This window comes from Larimichthys crocea, chromosome VI (assembly GCF_000972845.2).
Source record: "Larimichthys crocea isolate SSNF chromosome VI, L_crocea_2.0, whole genome shotgun sequence".
Lineage (NCBI taxonomy): Eukaryota > Metazoa > Chordata > Actinopteri > Sciaenidae > Larimichthys > Larimichthys crocea.
Window position 1 is genome coordinate 19964236 of NC_040016.1, and position 24316 is coordinate 19988551.

At 40.4% G+C, this 24316-nt stretch overlaps 1 protein-coding gene across 10 annotated transcripts in view; it reads left to right on the forward strand.

The window, feature by feature from the left end:
• Positions 1–24316, forward strand: part of LOC104927822 (plasma membrane calcium-transporting ATPase 1) — a 79136-nt gene that overhangs the window by 35790 nt on the left and 19030 nt on the right. For 8 of the 10 annotated variants that reach the window (XM_027279394.1, XM_019266894.2, XM_027279390.1 and 5 more), the window contains 9 exons: positions 8884–9081; positions 9961–10218; positions 10643–10768; positions 11673–11798; positions 15160–15195; positions 21099–21272; positions 22169–22383; positions 22521–22763; positions 23997–24238. In XM_027279394.1, coding sequence (XP_027135195.1) covers positions 8884–9081; positions 9961–10218; positions 10643–10768; positions 11673–11798; positions 15160–15195; positions 21099–21272; positions 22169–22383; positions 22521–22763; positions 23997–24238 — 1618 coding nt within the window. The remainder of the gene's footprint in view (positions 1–8883; positions 9082–9960; positions 10219–10642; positions 10769–11672; positions 11799–15159; positions 15196–21098; positions 21273–22168; positions 22384–22520; positions 22764–23996; positions 24239–24316) is intronic. The other 2 variants (XM_027279391.1, XM_027279392.1) reach the window with 1 other exon arrangement.

The window sequence follows — 24316 nt, forward strand, 5'->3', positions numbered from 1 at the left end:
AATGAAGAAATTGTAATTATATTTTCACTGCAGAGGAAGGGGGGGTGAGAGGGGAAAAAACGGGGGAAACCTAAATGTAAGATTGAGGGCAAACACACAATGATTCACTGTTACAGTTAACTAATGTGAGTGTGAGTCCTGCTTCAGTCCAGGTACTGTTCCACGTCCACGTCCCTCACCAACCACAATATCTGTGTTTACTATCATTTTATAGAAACTCCATTTTCTAACATACATTTTTAGGATGACCTCACTATAACGTCATTAACTGTTTTCACAAGCTGAAATACGACAGGCTGACTCTGACGTGCAAACTCAGTGTAGTATGTATGAGTCTGTGACGTGCTCTGTGGTCGTCCCAGTCTACAGATTTGTTGTTGTTGTTGGATTTCACCTGTTGATAGCATCACGTCTACACTGTTGGGATGTGTTAGGATAGATTATCACACTGTGTGTGTCTTTGATTGACTTTTTGACAGTGTGCTGAGCAGAAGGTTTGCAGTAAGAGACGAACGAATCGATAAAAATTCTCTATCATGGTATATTTAAGTTCATATTGGGACTTCATTGTATTACAGCCAGATTGATCCATCATATTATCAGGCACTTTGAATTTTTCACAGAGGCATCAGTGTGGTTGTACATGTTGGCTGATATTGTACCTCCCAAAATCCACTTACTATTTTTTATTTTTTATTATTTTTTTTAGATTTTTCAACCATGTTACAGAAGATTAGGTTTAGATCAGGATAGATGAAGACTGTGTGATACGGTTGAAAGCTCTGGAAGAAGCAAACACACGTTGAGCAGCTACTCCGCCTGAAATGCAACAGGAGAAGAAGAACTCTTGTTTACAGTGCAGCCAAACTACTCCTTGTTGTTTTTTCAGGAAGTCAGAAGGAAGTCAATAATTGGCCTTTAACTGGCCAGAGTTCTAGTCACCTTAATGATGATGTTGGAGGTGTGCTGGTGCTTAAAAGCAGTAGAAGAGCGCCCTGCTAGCCTCTTGGTTACATTGCATGGCCACATAGTTGCAGCCAATCCTGGTTTGATTCCAGCAGCCTCGTTCCCTGTCTGCCTCTTCTTCACCACTATCCAACTAAGGCAAAAAAATAAAGGACAGTAGAGCCTGTCAGCAGCAGCTCTTCATCAAACAGCTCACTTATCTATTGAAATGACTACAATCACCAAAAAAAGCAGAAGACTTGACAGTAACGTCAGTGTGACTCAGGTGGTAGAGTGGGTCATCTAATAACTGAAGGGTCGTCTGTGTGAGTCCCGCCTCACCTGGTCGAGTCCTTGGGGAAAGATACTGAACCCCAATTTGTTCGATGGCTGTGCCGCCTGTGTGAGGCTGTGTGTTGAGCTCAGTATCAACATGAACACCTTGTGTGGCAGTCACCAGTGCATGAATGTGTGTGTGTGTGAATGAGTGAATGTGACAAGTCCATTGAACGTTCCCATTCCATTTCGTTTGGCTGCCTCATCGTAAGGATTTTAGGACGAGCATCAGCATGAAGTGGCGTGTTTGAATTAGCAGAACCTTAACACAGCTCTGCTTTCTGTGAATCTCTCATGCATGTAAATTTAATTTAGGTATGATGTAAAAAATAGTTAGTACTGTGTCTCTGTGACACACACTTTGACGTTTACACAGCGACGATCTGTTTCTCACCTTCACAGGCTCGTTAACACTGATCTGAGCTGAAGCTGACGTGAGTCATGTTACTTACATCCTGAAACACGACAGAAAACTTGCTCTACTGTCTCATAGCGAGTTGTCATGTAGCTAAACTTATTAGCCCAGTAACAGAGGCATTATGTTAGCTGTTAGCGACCTCACACAGTTATATTTAACCTTGTTTCTGTATCAGCTAACTGCTCTGACTGTGATAATGAAATGTTTCTTCCTTGGCTGCTTTTACTCTTATTCTATCAAACCAGCTTCTGGTTGGACACCGAGCTGACTGTCAGCGTCACTGTCAGAGTTCAACCTGACCACACACACACACACACACACACACACACACACACACACACCACAAAACACACACACACCAGGCTCAGCTGCATCTGTGTATCCCGCTGGTTAATGTGTATTGATGAATCAGTCCGCTGCCTCTTTGGAGGTCATTGATCGTCCTTCCCATCATTTTATTTTACAAAATGTATCTCATGTTGCGAGGACACGCAGCCTCTGAGGCATTAGATACAGAGCCAGAGGTAAATTCTATTTAAAAAGGGCCTGAGCTGCAAAGAGACACATACAGAGCCAAAAATAACCATTTATTTTAGGAAAATGCTAATGAACAGCGTGTTCTGTCACTGCTCAGGTGAGAAGAAGACAGGATGATTTCTTTTTGTCTCAGGACTGTCAGTTTTAGTTCTCAGTCGTAGATTTTTGTCTGAACTCTTTTACATGAAGGGAAAATGGATTCAAACAGTCACTGACTGTGTCATCAGCTGACGATCAGAGGTTCAGCGTGATCTAAACCACAAACAGTGTGGATGTTTTCTGCTCCCTCCTATATTCGTCTCAGATCAGAGATGTAGAGAACTGATTGGACAAATACTAGACAGATGAAGTTTCTGTGTTGGATGACCTCTAAACCTGTAACAACCAGTAATTATTTCAGTTAGCTAGTAATTGTTTGGATTGATCAACAAATAGTTAATCCATTGATCCCCAGAAGAGTTCTACATTTATATTCACATAACCAATAAACTACCAGTTCCAACAGGCTGCACAGCATCTGTCAGTCTGTGTCATTTGTAACACCCGCACAGCACCTCTGATGTGTGAAAACGAGTTAGCAAGGCACCAAAGATAATGAAACAGATTAAAATGTCTCGAACAAATAACTGAAACTTTGGCTTGAAGATACTGTTGTTATTGTGCCGATATACTTTTTCATAAGAGAATAAATCTGTTTTTAAACATTACTGAAGAAAAGCCGACAGCTTTAGGCCTCTTGGCGTCAGTTCCCACGGCAGCTGCCAACTGCTCTGTCACTGCACTGTCATCTTCTATGGTGACTACACCTGTAAACTGGCTGGAGGACGTTCTCTCTTGTATGTTAGTTGACTTAATTTGTGAGCACAGTACCAACATTGATATTTGAAAGTTAAAAAACATACATGCAGAGCAGTAGTGTGTGACAGTTCAGAGGTCTCTCTCTCTCTCTCTCTCTCTGTCTCTCTCTCTTTGATCTTTTTAAGCACTGAGGTGTGAGAGGTCAGAGATTTAGCATGATCTGCGTGACCCGAGTCTCATTCAGTGCAACTAACACACACACACACACACAGACAGCCTCAGGTCATCCATGTCTTTGCCAGTTGAAGCAGAATGCTCCTTTAACCGATCAGCAAGAGGGAGAAAGATACCCAGACATGCAACGCTGCTCGTTTCTTTCCTTTCTTTGTATCAGTTAATCTCACATCTCTTATTGTCGACTGAAATTAACTGTTATCTGTAGTTTACCTCCCTCTCTGAAGTTCTCAATCAGTCCATCTATTTGTTTATAGTTGAGGGTCAGGGAGGGTCTGGATCCGTTTCCGGCTATCATTGTGTGAGAGGTGGGGTACAGCATGGACAGGCCGACAGTCACTGTTTTGTTAAAGCTGATGTTCTCTTATAGCCAAGAGGCTTCTGTCTGTTCAAAAATCCAATTTTACCAACATTTTCATAGGAAGTAATGCATTATATTTGGACTATCACAGGAGGGAGACAAAACTAGTGTGAAGAAGTGTCTTTATGTCTTATGTCTTTATGGTGCAGAGGACACATTTTTTTTTCAGGATTCTGTATGTTTATACATACATGTGCGTGACCTCTGTGCCACCGTTTAGCATTGCATGCACTTATCTTCATGCAGGGAAAGCTTTTTCACGGGAAGACCGAAGAAAATCAGAAAAATTAGGTGATGTAAAGTGAGCATAGAGTAGTAATTCTGTCTGGTTGGATGTTTGTTACAGAACAGATTATAGTCCGTTACAGTCGAGAAATATAATAATAAGCATGACACATGACTGTTAGTTTACAGTGTGTTTATAAAACGAGGGGTGGAGGGGCTGCATAAAGGACCAGTTTAAGATAAATAAGGATTTTTGAACTATGAATCACGGAAAGCTACTCTAGTGGAGTCCAAGTATAAAAATATGGACCTGGAAATGAACACAATGCCTTTATTTTGTATGCAAAGGCATTTCCTTTAAGATGTGCCTTGTGTTCTGTATGAACATGTTGATACTCGTTGAAACTGTCCTCTGCCTATGTACTGGACATCAAAAACTCTGAACAATGAGACTGGACATTAATACATGCTGGTGGAGTTTTATCTGTCAGAGGGAGGATGAATAAAAGTGTGTTTAAAGATGTAGCTGCGTGTTGGCTAGTAAAGCTGTGAATTGGAAGAGACCTCTTTTTGGACCAATAAAGTCTATTTCTGCTGGAAGCTGAGATCCATAAACATCTGTGACAGGCGAGCGTGCAGCCGACTGCTCTGCTGCTACTGGAACATCATCTCAGAGCTTTAATCTGCATTTCCACGGGGACGTCCACAAACACAAAAGGCTGATGCCAGGCACCAGATGAAACCCACCGTCGCAATCACAACACTAAACCAGAACAAAACAAAAGACTCGGATCGATCAAACAGCCTGTAAAGGTTCTCTGAGTTTCTGTTTTTCTTTATTTTAGTGTGACAGGAGCTTTCAGCATCAATCACTGGTTTAAAATGATGAAACCAAACTTTGGACTCAAACACATTGTGATGAAATGCTGCTGATGATACCTTTGACAAGTGGTGTATTTTTAAAACCCTACTCCTGTTCAGTCGGAGATGTTAGGAAGCTTTACAGTCAGTCGGATCACAGACGTATTGTGTGTGTGTGTGTGTGTGTGTGTGTGGTTCAGTACTGTGTTAATACTGTAGCTTTTAAGTTATTTTGAAAAGCTTTCATCCTCATCTCATCTTCTTCACCCCATCTTCATCACTACATCTCATTCTCATTTCATTTTACTCCACCTCATCTTGCCTCCTCCAGCCTCATTTTATTTGATCTCACTTCACGTCCCGTCATCTCATGTCCCTTAATCGCATCTTGTTTTACCTCATTTTACAGTATCTCACTTTGTTTTTTTTGGATCATCTGACATCGCTTCACCTCTTCTCACATAATCTCACCTGTGATCACTTCAATTTATTCTATTTTCCTAATCTCATCTCAAATCATTTATTTTTGCTTCATATGATGTCTTCTTACTTTACCTCACCTGGCCTCACCCACCTCACATCATCTCATCTGTTCTGACATCGTCTTCACCTCATGTCATTTTATCAAACCTATGGTCATCTAATGTAACATCTCATCTCGATTCACCCAGTCACTCGTACTGATTCACCCCTTCTCAGTTTTCTTAGTTTGGCTTGATCCATTTTACATCGTCTCATCTGTTCTACATTATCTTATGTCATTTAATTTCACATCACGTCTCCTTGTCCCCTCATCACCTCGTCTCATCACCTTGTCCCCCCGTCTCACTCTGTCATCTCCCCTCCCCTCTCCTCATTCCTTTCATCTCACGTCCCCTAAGATCACCTCAGCCTCTTTTAACTCCTCTCCTTTGCCCACATGTCCATTGATATCACATTAACTCTCATCTTTGCTCATCTCAGTCACCTCTAGCTTCACTGTTAAGTAAATAATATAAATATTCTTCCATTAACTATCCAATTAGAGTCATGCGACATGAGTGATGGGGAAACTAGTACCTCTGTGTGTCCTTGTGGTTGCATAATAACTCCAAAACAGCAGAATCTAGTGTTTAGTAGTTTTATCTGATTCCTGTGTCCAAAGAAAAGGAAGCCAGATAAAGAAGTCCTGAAGAAGAGGAGGACGCTTCATTCATTCTGTCTGCAGAGAATCATTAGTGGAGGAATAAGAGGCCATCATTAAAACATATGGAGGCAGAAACATGTCTGAGCTCAGGTTCATGCTGACTTACAGAATCCTTCATGAGAAATCCTGACAGTGCGGCCTGTTGACATTCAGATCACGTTCCACTGCACATCTCCCAGTTCCACCAAGAAATCCACAGCAGCCACGTTGCTGCCCATACAGCAGCTGTGCAGAGGAAGTCACAGATTTTCAGGTTTTAGGTTTTATTTATTAAAAAGGCGGCGATCAGTTAAATTAGGTTTTATTCAGAGTTGTGCCAGTGCACACAGAAGTGGCTGCAAATAAACACTGTTTACTAAAGTTAAAGTTAACGAGGCCCTGTGGTGACGAGCTCCGCTCAGAAAATCCTCTGATAATATAAAGTGAAGATAAACACGAGCGCAGATTACCCATCTTTAATTGATGGAGTATAATACATGTACTGAAAATCATTTCATACATGAAATTAAAATCTGATTTTCATCCAGATCTTTGAATAAAAAGAAGCGCCAGGATCTCTAGAGCACCCTCCTGCTCTGACCTCTTTCAAGCATCTGTGTGGACTGAGGAATCTCTTTGTTTTTATTGTCTTTATATGGAGAATGAATGAGCGGTTAGATGAGTCACTGCTGGAAAATGACAGTCAGAGCTCTGGAATAAATAACTCATAGATATTGTTTGGTCTTCAGTTAGCAGAGGATTGTAAGAGATCTTTGTGCCGAGGGACAAGAAGAGAAACATCAGACAGATTTTTTAATTAACTAATCAATTAGTGGAAGAAATTATGTTTGTAGGTGAGGATAGTGCTGCACTGCAGTACATGTTATATTTTATTCATTAACCGCTAATTATTTTCATTTTCTAATGAATCTTCCATTCTGTTTTATGTATATATTTATGTTTTTGATCACAAGTTCTTTTCGTGAGCCTTTTGTGTTTTTCCTTGAACCAGCTGATCCAGACCAGGTCGTCTGATCAGGTGGTATTGTGTTGACATGAAGCATTTTGGCTCTGGTGGAGCAGCAGATTGTTTGTACAGCAGGGAGGGTTCAGGTCAGTTCAGGCTGCCATAGATTCATCACTGCCACACACCAGTGGTTTCCAGCCTGAGGAACAACACAAGGGGCCACCGGATAAACCTGAAGGATCATCCGATGATTGACCGGAATATTAACTTAGGTTTTAAAATGATGCAGTAATTTACAAGATTATCAAATAAAACTACTCTTCGAGTGAACTTATCACAACCAGCAGACAAATGAAAGTGGTAAGGTCGTTTTAGGAGGTTACACGTAAAAAATGTGTGAAGAACTACTGTTGGTTGTAACAAACAGGAATCATTTTCTGTTTTCAGCTGTTTTTTAATCACGTCTAATCATGGGGATTATTTTTCCCACCTGTTGCACCTGAACACACCTTCTATCTGACCTTTTAGTCTGTTTTTTTTCTTTACTGGATCTCCTGAGTGGAACAAATCTGTGTTCGTGACTCGCCCAGATAAATACTGTATATGGAAATACTACAGTCTTTCATGGCAAGAAAAGTAGGTCAGGTTGAAAAAAAAACTGTTTGTGGAAATGCATAAAATCTTCACTTTCACATCTATAGTGCACCTTCTGACCTCACTTTATGTATCAAGCTAATCATACTTCTAATAAAGGTTTAAGACAGGCTTTGAGTTTTTACACTTGTTTCAGATAAAACAAAGTATCATCAGTGAAGAAAAACACTTACTTTATTAATCCCCCAAGGGGAAATTTATATTTTTTCGTTCATTTGTTATTATTATACATTAGACCTGAAATACACACATGGACATGCAGGGCTCATAGATAAGCAGTTATTAGGAGCATTGTCAGAGTAGAGTTAGGGGATTGGTGCTCAGGAGGTGAATGGGCACCTCTTCAATCCACACTCCATGATCCATGCTGGAATTATATTAGCCACTCTCTTGTTCCTAAGCCAAGTTTGCCATGTTTGACTTCACTACACTATTTCCCATAAGCCGTAAAGCCGTAGAAATTTATGGGCTAAACATCATGGCTCATCAGGAGAGGCGATTCCATGAGCTAGTCCAGGGGTCACTGTTCACTCAGTCGTGTTTGTAACACAGCAGGTCAGAGAGGACAGAACACTGTAGATGTTTTTAGACAGCAGAGATTACGACTCCAAAGTTGGAAAAAATACTTAAAAGGAGAGCATTTGTGAGTTTTATTGATGTGGATTCAAGTTGGGATGAGAAACTTGTTTTTAATGGGAGATCGTTTTTTCTCTTTTCTGAAGCAACTAGACTTCTCGTCCCAGCAAATCCCAGCAAAATAAATGAATGAGAGATTGTATTGAGTTAAAGAAGCTAGTGAAACCAAGGCTAGCTTCGACTTGACGTCATGACTTTGGCTCTCTACTGTGCATGAAATCCATTTAAATCGGTAATGCACGAGGGACAAAAGTACATCATGTTTCTGTGCAGCTGCTGTTGCTATGTGATGATGTTGTGATGTTATGATGTTATGATAGCTTCGGGCCCAAGATAAAATAATGTACTGCGTCTCTGGGGCAGAAGTAAATACTGAGTTTAGTACAAGAGAAGATTGACTATAAAAATGATTTAAAAGGGAAAACTTTTAGATTTCAACCCTGAAACACACAAAGTGCTGAAATGAAATTTATCCAATGATTGTATTTTTTATTTTCTTAAAGAGAAATAAAGGTGTTGTTTCATCATCAGGTTGTTTTTACTTGAATTTTAAATAAATTTAATTAATTTATGATTCATAATGATTATTATATATAACTGTGAATTTCTTTGAAAAAGACATTTTTTAACCTTTTTGTTTATAAACTAAAGACAGAAAAGCCTTTTTGAAAGCCTTTTTTTCTTCTTTTTCTTGAAACGTGTCCTGTAATGATGTGAATATTAATGTTTCATGTCCATGTCTGCAGGTCTGTCTGGTAACCCTGTTGATTTGGAGAAACGTCATGCATTGTACGGCCAGAACTTCATCCCCCCCAAGAAGGCCAAGACGTTCCTGCAGCTGGTATGGGAGGCTCTGCAGGACGTCACACTCATTATCCTGGAAATTGCTGCCATCATCTCACTGGGCCTGTCCTTTTACCACCCACCAGGGGGCGACAGCGAAGGTTCGTCCAATCAGAGTTTTTTACTGGCAGAATTCCTGCAAATTTAGGCCTATTAACAAAACCGATGACACTGAGCTCATGTCTTACTACTACTTTATTTTGTACCATGGTGTGTACATTTGGAAGTTTCTGTAGCCTGAGGAGAGTTTGCCTTCTATAATTAAAACACATGATGGGTATTTCTTTAAGGTCGACCTATTATAGTCATTTATTCTAGTACTTCACTAGAGTGAAAACTGTCCATCAAGAAAACCTGTAAATCACAGAATTAAGGCAGAGCACCCAGAAAAATGTAACTTTCCCTCACAGCTGAAAAAGCACTTTCTGTGTGACACACTGAACAACCTCAAAACCACCGTAGGTCATACACACAGGCCATTTTTAATATATTTATGTATTGTGTACATTTATTAAAAGTACAACACTCATCTGTGTCACGGTCATGCTATTAAATCAGCATCTTGATATGCCACACCTGTCAGGTGGATGGATTATTGTGGCAAAGGAGAAGTGCTCACTAACAGGTTTTAACAAATTTGAATAAATTTGGAAAGAATTAAACTGTTTTTGTGTTTAAAAGATGATTTTTCTTCAACTCATGAAAAATGGAAGGAATGGCAAATGTATTTTTGTTGAGTGTAAGTTGTTCTGTATTTATAGAGTTCTGGCTACAGAACTGTGCAAAGATTTTCAAAAACTAAAAGAAAAGTATTAAATATATATGTATTATTCTGTAAATGGTAATAATTCACTTCATGTTGAAGCATTTGTGTTAAAAACATTGCTAAAACTAGTTTTAAAATTAAAACCATCTGAAGGGCTTATTGGTTGACCTATTAATTTGATAAAAGTGATTAACGCATTCTTGTCTTCTCGCAGCATGCGGCCAGGTCGCAGGCGGTGTCGAGGATGAGGGCGAGGCCCAGGCTGGCTGGATCGAAGGTGCTGCCATTTTGTTTTCAGTCATTATTGTGGTCCTGGTGACAGCCTTCAATGATTGGTCCAAGGAGAAGCAGTTTCGTGGGCTGCAGAGTCGCATCGAGCAGGAACAAAAGTTCACTGTCATCCGTAAAGGCCAGGTGATCCAGATCCCTGTGGCTGAGATCGTGGTGGGAGACATCGCTCAGATCAAATATGGTACGAGACACCTGAGTGAAATATCAAACCTCTGATGTAAATTTAAGAAAGATGAAAGAAAACTTATACATAAGCTAAAAACTTACCTGTGTGGCCCCTTTCTTCTGTTTGTTAAACCTTTGTCTGAAGGTCTGAAGGCGTCACTGACTTTTTGTTAAACTCTATTTACTCTTTTAACAACAGCATAGTGTGCAGATTACATTTAAAATTCCAGTAGTTTTTTTTTCTATTTTTCAATAAAATACTTTTCCACCATTTATTGGAGAGCTGTGTATGTGCTCAGCAGTTTGGCTTAAGTTTTCTAAGGTAATGTTTTGGTGTCCAGCCTTTATCCGTATGAGAGTGTTGTGAGTCTGAGAAGACTGGCAAAGAGCTGAAGCTCTTTCAAGAAATAAATTAAATGCTCTGACATGTGTGCCTGCAGGAGACCTGCTGCCTGCCGATGGGATCCTGATCCAAGGCAATGACTTAAAGATTGATGAGAGTTCTCTGACCGGAGAGTCCGATCAGGTCCGCAAGTCTCTGGAGAAGGACCCCATGCTGCTGTCCGGTGAGTGCCTGCTCACAGTTTCGTGACATTGACCAATATTCATGATTTTCTTTGAAGTGATTCTGCTGATACCCTTAAACACATTCAGTCTTTTTGTTTGATTCTTCTCCTAAAGGAAAATCTCTGAAGCAGGATGTATAATAATCAGATGTTATAATTAATCAGTGTGCATTATATCCACATTAAACCAGCTGTTTAGGATAAATGATCAATCAGTTAATTAATTAATCAATCAATCAATCAGTAAAGTAGTGTTAACTATAAATATTTGATAGAGGGTAGCACAATTCATAGCGCTCTACAGTTAACTGACAAGCTGTTTTTTTAGGACTATGGAGAAGTCTTTGCAATTGTTTCTCTGTAAGATTTATGGACCAATTTAGGGCGGAAATTTGTGACATCACACTTTGAAGGTAACTTACATAAGCTTTACAGTTTTATTTTTATATCAAGGAGTGGCCCGTTATTTGGCATGCAATTTATTTATCTGGGCAGCGTGAGACAGAATCTGAAAACAGGTGACTCACCAAAGGCATGAAAGTTGGCAACCTATGAACCTATTTCTGGTTTATCCTTTTGAGCAGTAAAATATTTTGACATTCAAGCACTTAAATGTTAAATCTACATCTTAAAAACAGCAATATTTGATCCTGTGTCCAGAAGAACTGTGTGTCATTAGCTTACAAAGATATACCAAGCCTCCACTAAGAGGTTACAACATACTGTGAGATTAAAAAGTAGTGGCCCTAGGATTGATCTTTGGGGAACTCCATAAGTTGACCAACCTGTAACAATGAAGTACAACAAAAATAGGGGGTATAGGAATAGAGGTCATAAAGAAATGACAGTAACTATGATAGTTACTAAGTTCCCCTTGTGACTCATCTTTTGAATCTTTCCTCAGGGACCCACGTAATGGAGGGATCAGGCAGGATGATGGTGTCGGCTGTTGGACTGAACTCACAAACCGGCATCATCTTTACTCTGCTGGGTGCCAGCGAGAATGATGAAGAGAAGAAGGTCAAGAAAAGTAAGACACGAGACAAAGCCTGTCACATACGTCTAAAAAAAAAAAACAAAAAAAAAACACACCTCATGTTGAAGTGCTGAAGGTCATAAGAGGATGCTATGTGTGTGAAATGTTGGGAGAAAAGTCCGGCTAGAAAGACGAATATCACCTTGTCATCTTCTGAATATTTCTACTCTACTGTTTGAACAGTGCAGATTGGAAATATTTGCACGTTTTTATCAGCTGGTGTTGATTTGACGTTTCTCCTGTTGTATTAGCTGACTGTCAGCAGGTAGAGTTCATGCAGTCTGAGCCAATAACAGCAGAGCTGTTTGAAGGGTCTAACTCTGACATTTTAACATGAGTGAGCTTCAATCTGATCACAAAAGCATCAGTGAATAAATGAGACCACGGATGAGTTCACTGTAGCGATCATATCTGCTGAACAACAACTAAACACAACTGATGTGAGATCTAATTGTCTGACCAGAAGAGATGTGTACAACAGCAACAGCTTCACAAGTTTACCTCTGACACCGCTAAACTGTGATTCTTCAGTCATAGCTGAGCAAACAAAGAAAGGTAAGCTGGGCCTGTCAGTGTTTGGATATCTCCACATGTGGAAGCCGTGTACATGGGTTGTAGTAAGAGATTTACTCTACATCCGAAGAGTTGGATGGTGGCATCATTTCTATGCAACATAACTACTAGCTTATTACTAGAGATGTAATCAAGCCTATGCCTTAAAGAAATATATCTGATCATGTGTTTTTCTTTTTTCTTGTTAAACTATACTGTAACACTAGGGTCAAAGTCAGCTGGACTTGCTTTAAGTAAGACTTATTGGACCTATTGTTAGTTTAGGTAGGTAGCTGGAGATAATATCCTGCCAATGACTTTGATATTTTAGCAAAATTCTTGGTCACTAGATACAAATGCTAGATGCTATAATAAATGGTAAATGGACTGTACTTATATAGCGCCTTTCTAGTCTTCCAACCACTCAAAGCACTTTTACAGTACTTATCTCATTCACCCCTTCACACACATTCATACATTGATGGCATTAGCTGCCATGCTAAGGTGCATGCTGCTTATCAGCTTTAGGAGCTAACCATTCATACGCATTCACACACCGATGGCACAGCCTTCAGGAGCAATTTGGGGTTCAGTATCTTGCCCAAGGGCACTTCGACATGCAGACTGGAGGAGCCGGGGATCGAACCGCCGATCACCTCGCTCTACCTCTGAGCCACAGCCGCCCCAATGAAAAAATAAACTAAATACTTACTAGATGGGAAGCTTTACGGATACTAAAACAATAACAATAAACAATACTCAGTTTTCAGTTCCACACTTACAAATGAATGCATCATTCTAGGTATTTTAGTCAGTTGACACTTTAATTTGTTTCCACACAGACTTTAAAAAGGAGAAAATAAGATGCTAGAATATAAAAATATGTTTGGTTACCTGAATCGACGCTACATTTGTGGTCTCATTTATTCGTGGTCATTTATGGCCATTCTATTGAGGTTATTAATTTGACAGTGATTTAATGTTGGTTAAAAATGCCAAACGTACCTTCCTCTGTTTACATACAGTTGCTTTTTGAAGTGGAACCCTTCAAAAGCCAAAGTCCAGACGATCCTCGTACTATCACAGAGGAGTTTGATGTAAACCAACAGGCTTCTGCAGTCAGTCTCTATTGCTTTTGATTTGCTTGTGATCATGCTAACCCCCTTTTACTCATGTCTTTTTCTTTAGTTTGTTTTTGTCTGATCATTTGTTTTATTGGCTAAAGTTTGAGTTTGGCAGGCATTCATTGTGAACCGGCTGAATGTACCAGCTCAGCGGAGAGAGACGCTCAGGTTTATATTTCGGGCTCCAGCCACAGATTTTAAAAACAATACCAGTGATGAGTTCCCTAATTGGAAGAAACCAAAAGAACTTTCTCTGATTCAACTAAAATTAAAATGAAAATAAGCAGAAGAAGAGAGCATTTAGATCTCATACATGTGTCTGTGCCTCTGCACTTCTGAGGGCTCTCACTGACACAATAGATTTTCTGGGCCCAACTGTAAACTTAATCATTCTAAAACCAGACCTGAACCATCAAAAAGCCCCGTGAAGAAGTGAGGACAGGACAAAATGTCCTCACTATGAAAAGGGTCCACACCTACCAAGCGACTTTAATGAGACCTTGTGTGTTTTGGTATCAACACACACACAGACAGACCTTACTGTCACAAATGGCTGCGTCAACCTGCTGTACACACACAGACACACCCACACACACACACAGGCGCACGTTCATGTAAAGACACACCTATTGGTTATCTTACAAGCATAAGAGCCTCTAGTATGTGCAAACACACACACACACACACACAAACACACACACACACACACACACACACGCACACACGCACACTTGAAGCAGTTCAGTCTGTCATCAATCACAAACCACCAGCTGAATTACAAAGAGCTGTGTGTTTGTGTGAGTGTGTATGTGTGTGTGTGTGTGTCAGTGTCTGTCTCCATGTTGGCTTTGACCTTGCCACACCTCCTTTCACAATAAAAGCAGAGCGTGTTATATTATGACACCAGGATATTAATGACCCTGAGTAGGAAGGTGCACCTGATCTGCACATATCTGATCAACATGACAGTTGACAAGGATCGGTAACAGATGTTAAGATCTGTTAATATGTAAATGTACAAAGATCGCAGTGGAGGAAGTGATGCTGCGGTCCATCTAATATTTGTTTAAATATTTCAGTCTGAACCAAAGTGGTGGACCGACCAACAAACTTTTCCATCCCTATTGCTACAACTGTGGCAACTGTGCAGAAAACTGCAACAAATGTGATTGAAGTACTTTACATTGAAATCAATTGTTTGATCCGTTACATACAACCAGTACAATAAAAATAAACAGATCCCAAGATGAATGTATATACAGATAAAAACTGTATGTAGATCTATATATACAACATGCACAAAGCCAATATAACACAAACAATAGGCTAAACTGTCCATGTTCACATCATACTATATCAAACCAATAATGTATATTTGTTTAATACATTATTGTTTATGTTCAATTTAACTTCACATTTTTATCTATTTTATTTATGAGATATTAATTAATTGATGAAGTCTGTTGTCAGACATTGTGGCTGTCGGTTCTCTACAGCAGGAAGTCGTGCGTCTCTCTTCTCTGATTGGTCCATTCCTGTCCACAACACACACACACGACACACACACACCTGTGGGTTTCTATCAGTTTGAACTTTGTGTTCTCCCTCAGTTTGATTTGATCTTATTTTTCCTTTGAGCCATCTTATCAGCATTCCGCCCTCTCTCTCTGTCCGAACAGGTAAAAAACAAGGACCCCCTGAAAATCGCAACAAAGGTAACCCCTCCATTCATCCATCTGTCCCTCTCTGTCCCTCCATCCTCCCTGTAACTCACCCCCTCCTCACCCTCCATCCAGCGGCAGGAGGGGAGTGTCCAGTCCATCTCTCTCTCTCTCTGCTGTATAAAGGGGGACGTTCTCTCGCCTTGCTTTACCTGTAAAAGGGTGCAACTCTCAACCTTCAAGTCTTTGACAGCCAATCATAGCATCCACAGTTGTCGTGGTAAACGGCATAGGGTGACTGCGGGATTATATTTTTGTCTTAAATTCTGAGAACATGTTCAGAGTTTTTACAACAGCTAAAATTATGTTTTGCAGAGAATAATATATTATCACTCAAAGAAAAATTTAAATTGAGAGAACAAAATATATATTGTGCCGTATGAATTAATGTATTTGCTTAATTAAAAAAATTCTACAAACTAAATTGGTTCCAGCTGCTCACATGTAAATATTTGCTGGCTCTCTTGGTCTTCTTTGATCGTAACAGAGAACCTAAAATGAGTTAATATGTCTTGTCATGTATGAAGGAAATTGTAATTAGCATTTCCCTCATCATGTTTGATATTTTGTAGACTTGATTAATCAAGAAAATTATGACAGATTAATTGATAATAAATACTTGTTAGTTAACTAACTAGCTTAGCAAATTACCCACTAGATATCTGGCAAAGGTTAGCTAGCTCCCTTTGTTACAAACAGATAATACATACATAAACTTACACACAGAATTTATTCAGGCTAAAGGTTCATAATAGTAGTCTAATTAATGTGAACATGTCTCATCATGGTCTGAGAATTGGGACACAAATATAACTCCATCATTGAGGGTCACGCTCAACATATGAGTCTGACCTCTGAGGTGTCCTTCATGGGCGATGCTGCATCAAAATCAAGCGCTCCCTCAGTGCCTTTCAAATATTGAATATTTAATGGATGTGACGACTGTGTGTTTGCGTTGATGACGTCATCGCTCCAACCTACAAACTCAACCAGCCAACCGTCCTCTATGTCCCGTGTGATACAACACATGTCCAACTTCCTCCGCAAGCTGTCACACACATACACACACACACACACCGACACACCCACACACACACACACACACACACACACACAGAGCTCCCCTCCTCCTGACCTCCCATGGCTCGAGCATCTGCTGCAGACAGAATGCTTCTTGATGTACACAGAAACACACATACAGTGCGCGCACACACACACATACACACACACACATACACACACTCTTGTTCTTGGACGCTCATCACAGTTTTGCACACAGAAATAATTCAGCGAGCTGGAGTCATGGATGACCTCCACTAAAAACACGTAGAGATCAAAACCTACAGAAACATCTTCAGTCACATGAACTACTGTGTAGTTCTGAGCCCACAGATAATTCTCACCAACTCTGCAGCTCTTTAGAGCTTAGTGCTCTCTTTTAGCTCCTAGTTTTGTTCAGGAAGCTGTTTTCATGCAACTCCAACAGAATGGTGATGTTTCGTTGTGTTTGCTGGATGTAGACAGTTGTTTGCGTTTTATAATATGTCAGAATTGTATATCTGTCAGCTGTTCCTCTGCCCCCTAGTGGACAAAAAAATCAAGTCAACACGTTTAAATTAAACTCCCACAGTTGGTGTTGCAACTGGTATACACCGCAACGTATGAATACCTTTCTGATACCTACATACTTTGCTGTTTTTTCTATCACTGTAAGGCTGCCATCAGTGAACATGGCCACTTCACTCAGAAGTTTCACTAAAAGCATACCAAGAAAACAGGTTTAATCTTCCCATCACGCTTTAAAAATTACATTTTTTTGTGGGCAACAGCAGACCCAAATATGTTTATTATCACAAAATCAACAAATTGTCACAAATGAGAATCTGGAAGTATGCATTTTTCACTTTACCAGGTATGCTTTTAATCTCAAACTATTACTGTTTTTTAATTAACATTTCTGTATTGCATTAATAGAAAACGTAATTTAGTTTGCTTAGCGTTAAACTGAAAACACATTTACTGATGTTTGATTAGTTGATATAAAAATAAACGTCTAGGAGACGAGGCTGCCAGGTGTGTTCTGCAGAAACACGATTAAAAATGGAAGCAGTTGTTGATCCCTTAGGGAGTCAGCTCTCAAAAGCAGTCTAACACAGAGCAGCCAATACACAGTAGTTTTCCAAAAAACTGTGAATCATCACAACCAATGAGTGGCCGATGTGTCCAGCAGTATGTGTGATTAGCTGTGCACAGATGCGTACACAGAGGACTGTGTACTTCAAGAGAACAACAGCGATAGAAAAAAAGCAAAATTAAACTAACTGGATATAATTAGTGAAAGAAAACTTTATTAGCGAGAGCAACAGTGGTGCGATGACTGTTGTTGTGTTGATGGAATGAAAATGTACCTACCAAGTGAATGTTATACTGAATTTATCACTACAACAGGTGTAAACTGAGGTGCTGAGTTTGTATCAAGAACAAATTAAATTAGGATTAAAGATAAAAAAAGGGAATTCCATCAGCACAACAAGTCGTGTCATCATCACCACTCTGCTGCTCTTTTTAACAATACTGTTTTCATTCTCTCCCTTTGTTGGTTTTTCAGTTATTGTTAAATTAACATCAGTTACCTCAACACTTCACTTGCAGATGCTTAACATTAAACCAGGACAGGACAACATCTGTGCAGGAAGTGCTGAATTTTGTTGACGGCAATAATAAATAAAAAAAGTTCACTCCTTGTATTTTGACTTTGTGGAGGCTACGTGTTTAGTTTTACCATCACGCATTTCAACACATTTATTGTACTCTGATGAATGTGCCTTTCTTTTGATACTGTTGAGAAAAACAAACTGATCCAAACAGTGCCGTGATGTTTTTTTGGCTGAAGCAAGGCTGTCAATGTGTGTGGGAGTTGCACCCTTGCAGTATTAGTGGGCTGTGGGCTGTCGTCTGTTCTGTTTGTGTCAGTTTCTTTTCGTTTCGCCTTTGATTCTTCTCATTTCTCTCACTGTTGCCTCCTTGCAGGGTGTTGCTCAGGACTTCATGTTGTCTTGTAATCACTGTTTGACTTTCTCCCTCTTCTCTGTTATTTTTATGTCTTGCTGAAGTCTACTGCAGCCTCCACAGCTCTGCAGCCTCCTCTACCTCCTCCTGTCTCTCTCTGTCGTGGTTCTGCATCGCTGTCGTTTTTTTGTTTTCTGGGGTGATCCTTTGAGTTCGTCTTCTGTTTGTTGACTTGCTTTCTTTTTGACTGTCAGACACCCCCTCCCCTCTGCCCGCCGTGCGCTCGCCCATGGTTCAGTGCTGCGCCTGTTTACAGTTCTGTGGTTGGTCAGTGGGTCTCAGTCCTGTTCATGTGCAGCTGTGTCAGTTAGTTCTATGTTGTGGCTTGTCTTCGGAGTGGACCATGTGCATAAAGCTCCACAGCTTCCTGGTTTGACACAGACTCATCTCCACATTAAGAATGTATAAATGTCATGTTGAGGTCATGTCATGAAGTGACTTCCCTTTTAGCAAATTTCTGTGTAGGGAGCTCCTCATTATGATAGTGACAGTGATGACAGTGAAGGAGTTTTAGGACAAAGATGTCCAAAAAACACATGTTGAAGATCTTTATTCATGCTCTAACATCCCTAAACCTTTGAGGTTTTCTACAAAATATGAACAGTGAGCTGGGAAAAAAATGTTGCTCATCTCATCAGATTTTAATTTAAAGACTTTGATACTGAACCTCATGCAAGAACATTTTAGTATTACCATTCCAAATCTCTTACATGTATCAGGTTTGCTCATAAAACTAGTGTAGATGGTGTAAATCCATTGTTTTAGATTTTGAGATCTGGCCATGTGTGTCGCACCACACGTCTTAAATGCTAAGTCGGTATACAATGTATGACTACCTCTGTGACAGCTTTTCTTATGCCAGAGAGGTGTTAATTAAATGATAATTTTTAACACTGAGGCCATAGTTAATGATGGTGATGTACTGGACTGCATTATATTGATGCATGTCCGCCCCCCTCATGTGTGAAAATGGGAGTACAAAAAGGTTTAGTGCTCTGACCTCAGCGCTCAAACATCTAATTTAATTAACGTCTCTATGACAGTGTAGTAAGTAAACTTTATGGCTTAACATTTGTATTGGAATACATCTGATTGCACAGTTAAGGAAAGCCAATATTAAAGAAACACAATATTGATGATTTAAAGGGATTAAAAATAGAATTAATTATGTGACCAACGAGTTTCCAAGTCCAAGATACAGATCCAAGATGCCTTGCAGTGTTCCCATCTTCATATTATAATATGACATATGGACAATACAAGAATAACATCTTTCTAGATATCCATCGATGGCAGTTCTTGCATGAGGTTCAATTTCAATTTACTGCTGGACTGAAAAGTTTCACTCCCAAACAGATTCCAACCTGACTCAACAGACTTTGTTACTTATTACCCTGTTAAATAACCCACACATATTACGCCCAGCTAATAAAAACAGCAACAGGTTCTTCAACAGACATTTTGAATTTCATTCACAGTCTATTGTTAGATTTTTATAAAACCTGGGCAGAGGTATTTAGAGACTTCTTATTGATCATCCAGGAATCTAAACCTGCTTTATGTCCATGATCTGTTAGTATTGTTGGTTCCAGAAGTGATGTTGACATGATGTTACCAACAGTGACTCTCCAGTAGGGTTTAATATAGAAAAATCTGGTCAGCTGATGCACAACGTTTCAGTATTTGTGTATAATTTATTCAGAACATTTTCAGTGTTTAATGTTAATAACCAAACAAGGAATTGACGGGATTTCGAGATAAAATCATCCCAGTTTCAGTCAGTGTTGTCAGCTCTGTTGTTCATGAGGACAAAAAGCACAACACTGTGTCAGATTAGTGTAGATCTGTTCTGTCTCCATTCATCACCTGCTCCCATTTCTTTGGTTATGGAATTATGACAGACAGATCAAAAAGCTCCATGAACACTACTACAGGCCAAACAGGATCCCAGCTGATGAAGTGAAATGCAAATACACAGTTTGTTTATGCAAATGAGGAGCAGAACCACCGAGCAGGACGTGAAACCAGATGCCATGTCAGACTTGACCAACTCAAGTCTCGCTTCGTTCAGTCTCGTTCCAAACTTTGAGGTCGGATGTGAAACACACACTTTGTGTGTGTGTGTGTGTGTGTGTGCGAGTGCGTGTGTGTGTGCGTGTGTGATTGACAGCCTCCAGTTAAATCCTCTCTGTTGTTTCTGCTGTTCTCTGTTCTGTCTGCTGCTCTTCATATGAACTGCTGCTCCCGACTTGTCTGTGACACTCTCTGAAAGCTACCTGGACCTTTTCATGAATGTTCTGTGATCATAAATTGATGAAATGCTATTCTCTGCATTCAGCCAAAGGTCACCATGTTAATGAAAAAAGTCAGAGGTCTTTTCTGGTCTCTGAGAAAACTCGCCTGCTCGTTTTTTTCAGCTTTCCTTCTGACTGAATCTGTAACGTTTTCTCTGCCTCTCTACCCTTCACCCCCAAACCACTCCTGAACCCTGCTCCCTCCTTTTTGTTTTGTAATTTATTATTATTTATTGATTTAACTCATTTACCTTTTGTCAACCTGTCCTGCCTTCCCTCATCCTTCATTCTCAAACTTACACACTCTTTCCTCCATCCATCGCTCTGATCCATATCTCCCTCCTCATCCTCCTTCATCTCCACCTCTTTCTCATCACAATTCTTTTCCTGACCTCCTAAACCACCTCCTCATTTCTCATTACTGTCTATCCCGATTTCACCTTCCATCTCCTCACCCATTGGCTTCCTCCTCCTTTTACCCTCAACTACCATATTGCCCTCCCCACCCCTCTGCCCTTTCTTCCTGCCCACTAGCCAAAACCCAGGATGGCATCGCCCTCGAGATCCAGCCACTGAAGAGCGAGGAGGCCGCCGAGTCAGAGGAGAAGGAAGAGGCCAAGCCAGTGAAGAAGGTCAATGTAACCAAGAAGGAGAAGTCAGTGCTGCAGGGCAAACTGACCAGACTGGCTGTACAGATTGGGAAGGCTGGTGAGGACACACACACACACACACACACACACACACACTATCAGTTTCATCTCTGTGTCCAGTACAAAAATAGGTCCATTAGTCTAGTTTAGCACAAAGCCTGGAAGCACCTTCTAACAACTCCAAAGTCAAGTCAGGTCAATTAATGTTGAGAAAACACTGAATAATAAATACATCAGAAAAGAAGTATACTCTTTTAAGTACACTATAATTTTTTCAACCTTTTCAGCTTATTGGGTGGTGGCTATGTTTGGGCTCTGTCCTCACTCTACTGTCATCTAAACCCAATGGACTACAGAGTGAATCGTTAGCCAGCAAGCTACAACATGTAAATCAAACAGCTCTGAGTTGTTGTTTTGCTAGGCTAGCAGTTTCCCCCCAGTGTTTTTGCTAACACCTGGACTTATCTCTCTATTGGACATGATGATGAAACTGTTGCCAACACATCTTCTCACATGAGTTTTTTTTATCCAGAAATGTGTAACTGTTCCTTTAATAGCACACAAAGTGATCAGGCAGTGAGGGGACTGAGAGGCTGAGGGTCAGAATGCACTCAGTTTTATTGGATAGATGTTTTATTGGGGACATAATTCATCCCGGAATCGAAGGTATTTTGCGTGTCATTTCAATTGACCTTAATACACTGAGGGGCTTTCAGGACAGAACGGAGGGGGGGCATCACCCACAGACCAGCTTCAGTAATAAAATGCCCCTCATTATGGGACCGAAATAGAATTTGGGCCAAAACACTTTGACAGGTGAGATGAAGCAGAAAAACACAAGCAGTGTCTCTTTCTGTGTCACCTGTCCTCACCTGTTAATGATTTTACATTCAGTTTTAAGTTTTCTGACTTACAGACATGTGTTTGTGTTTTAACTCTGCTCCTTCTGACCAGGGCTGATCATGTCGGCTTTGACCGTCATCATCCTCATCCTCTACTTTGTGATCGATACCTTCGCGGTTCAGGGTCGTTCTTGGGTGAAGGAGTGCACCCCAATCTACATCCAGTACTTCGTCAAGTTCTTCATCATCGGCGTGACTGTGCTGGTGGTGGCCGTTCCTGAGGGGCTGCCACTCGCTGTCACCATCTCCCTGGCCTATTCTGTCAAGGTAAGCAGGATGGGAAGCAAAGGGGATTGTAGTAAATGTAAGATTAATGGATTTTCCTCTACACATCGGACATTTCAATAGCTTCATTAGTCAAGGTTTGACAAAAACATAACACAGTGTTATTCTCCACATTTTAGAAAATGATGAAGGACAACAACCTGGTGCGTCACCTGGACGCCTGTGAGACTATGGGCAACGCCACAGCCATCTGCTCCGACAAGACGGGCACGCTGACCATGAACCGTATGACGGTGGTGCAGGCGTACGTTGGCGACACGCACTACAAAACTGTCCCCGAACCGGAAGCCATCAAACCAGAGACTCTGGAAGTGATGGTCAACAGTATCTCCATCAACTCTGCTTACACCACCAAGATCCTGGTGAGATCATCACTCACAGCTACTTCTAAGCACACGTACTTGATCTTAACCTTAAAACCGTCCTCTGAAGGAGCGAGGACTGGACAAAATGTCCTCTTTTTGAGATATTAAGATACAACTGGAGGAGTAGGCACATATTCTTGTTTGTCACTTACATTGTACATTGTAATAATACCAAGACAGTTTAGTAACACTTAGAATTTGTTGCTAAATTCAACTCCAAAGCTGAAAAATGTAGCATAAAAATGTGCTTTTCATATTTAATGATGTAGGTTAAGCTACAATCAACAGAACTGTGATTTACTGCAGCACACAAAATGACTGTTTTCTACACAGAAATGTTGACCTGGAGCACAGCAAGTTTTCAGAGAGGTGGACTGCTGATTACTTTTTGTGGAGGTTAATGAGACTGTGTCCTTTGTGTCATTTGCAGAAGAACACTGTTGTTCTGCAGGAATAGAGTGGTCAGCTTTGGAGTACAATTAGTTGAAATGTATTGTTGACGCATCAAAAAAACTTTTTTTCTAAAACTTTTCTTAACGTAAAGCAACATTCTAACCTTGATGATCTGCAATTATTTATTAGATTTTAATGAAAGTTGAGCTGGGACATGAGAAGAAGTAAGACACAATAATAGTCCTGATAATATAGTGAAATTACAGAGTACACACACCAGCCAACGACACAAACCACACACAAAAGTTTCATTTCACATAAGACACTGACCAGTAGCAAAGCCCCGTCCCCTGAGTGACTGTAGTGGTGCCTGTCAATCCTTCCATTGTAGCACTGCAGTTGGTAGCAACAATGTTGGTAGCAACAGTGATAGCTGTGGTGTCATGACCAAAATTCTTAGAAGTTTGTAAAACAATGGGTCCTTTATTTCAGAGATTTTTCATTTTTAGTCAATGGCCGTTGGTTTTGTTGAAATGTCACTGGTGAATTTTCACAGTTGTAGCTAGCTAACTAATTATGGCTAACTCTGGACATGAGACAAATGTTTGAGTTTGTGTACAGCCTCAGACACACTGTGCATAGTTATAGTAGCTTAAATACAAATGGCCACTTGCTGTCTGGGGAGATGTTTAGGATAAGCAGTGATCTAAAAAAAAAAGTGAGGCCTGCTGCCCAGAGAAAAGATATCAGTTCACCACTTTCTCATTGTCTGCTATGGCACAAAACTGATTTTAAATTTTGACATGTTATCACGTCCAAACCTTTGTCCTTTCTCAGCCTCCAGAGAAAGAAGGCGGCCTGCCACGCCACGTGGGCAACAAGACCGAGTGTGCTCTGCTAGGCCTGGTGCTGGACCTCAAGAGGGACTACCAGCCAATCAGAGAAGAGGTCCCTGAAGAGAAACTGTACAAGGTTTACACCTTCAACTCCTCCCGCAAGTCCATGAGCACAGTGCTAAAGAACGCGGATGGAGGCTTCCGCATGTACAGCAAAGGAGCTTCTGAGATCGTCCTGAGAAAGTAAGAAAAGAGATCAGATATAAACTGGACTGACAAATGGACAGATGGGTAATGGGTGGTTTTCCTTACACTACCTAA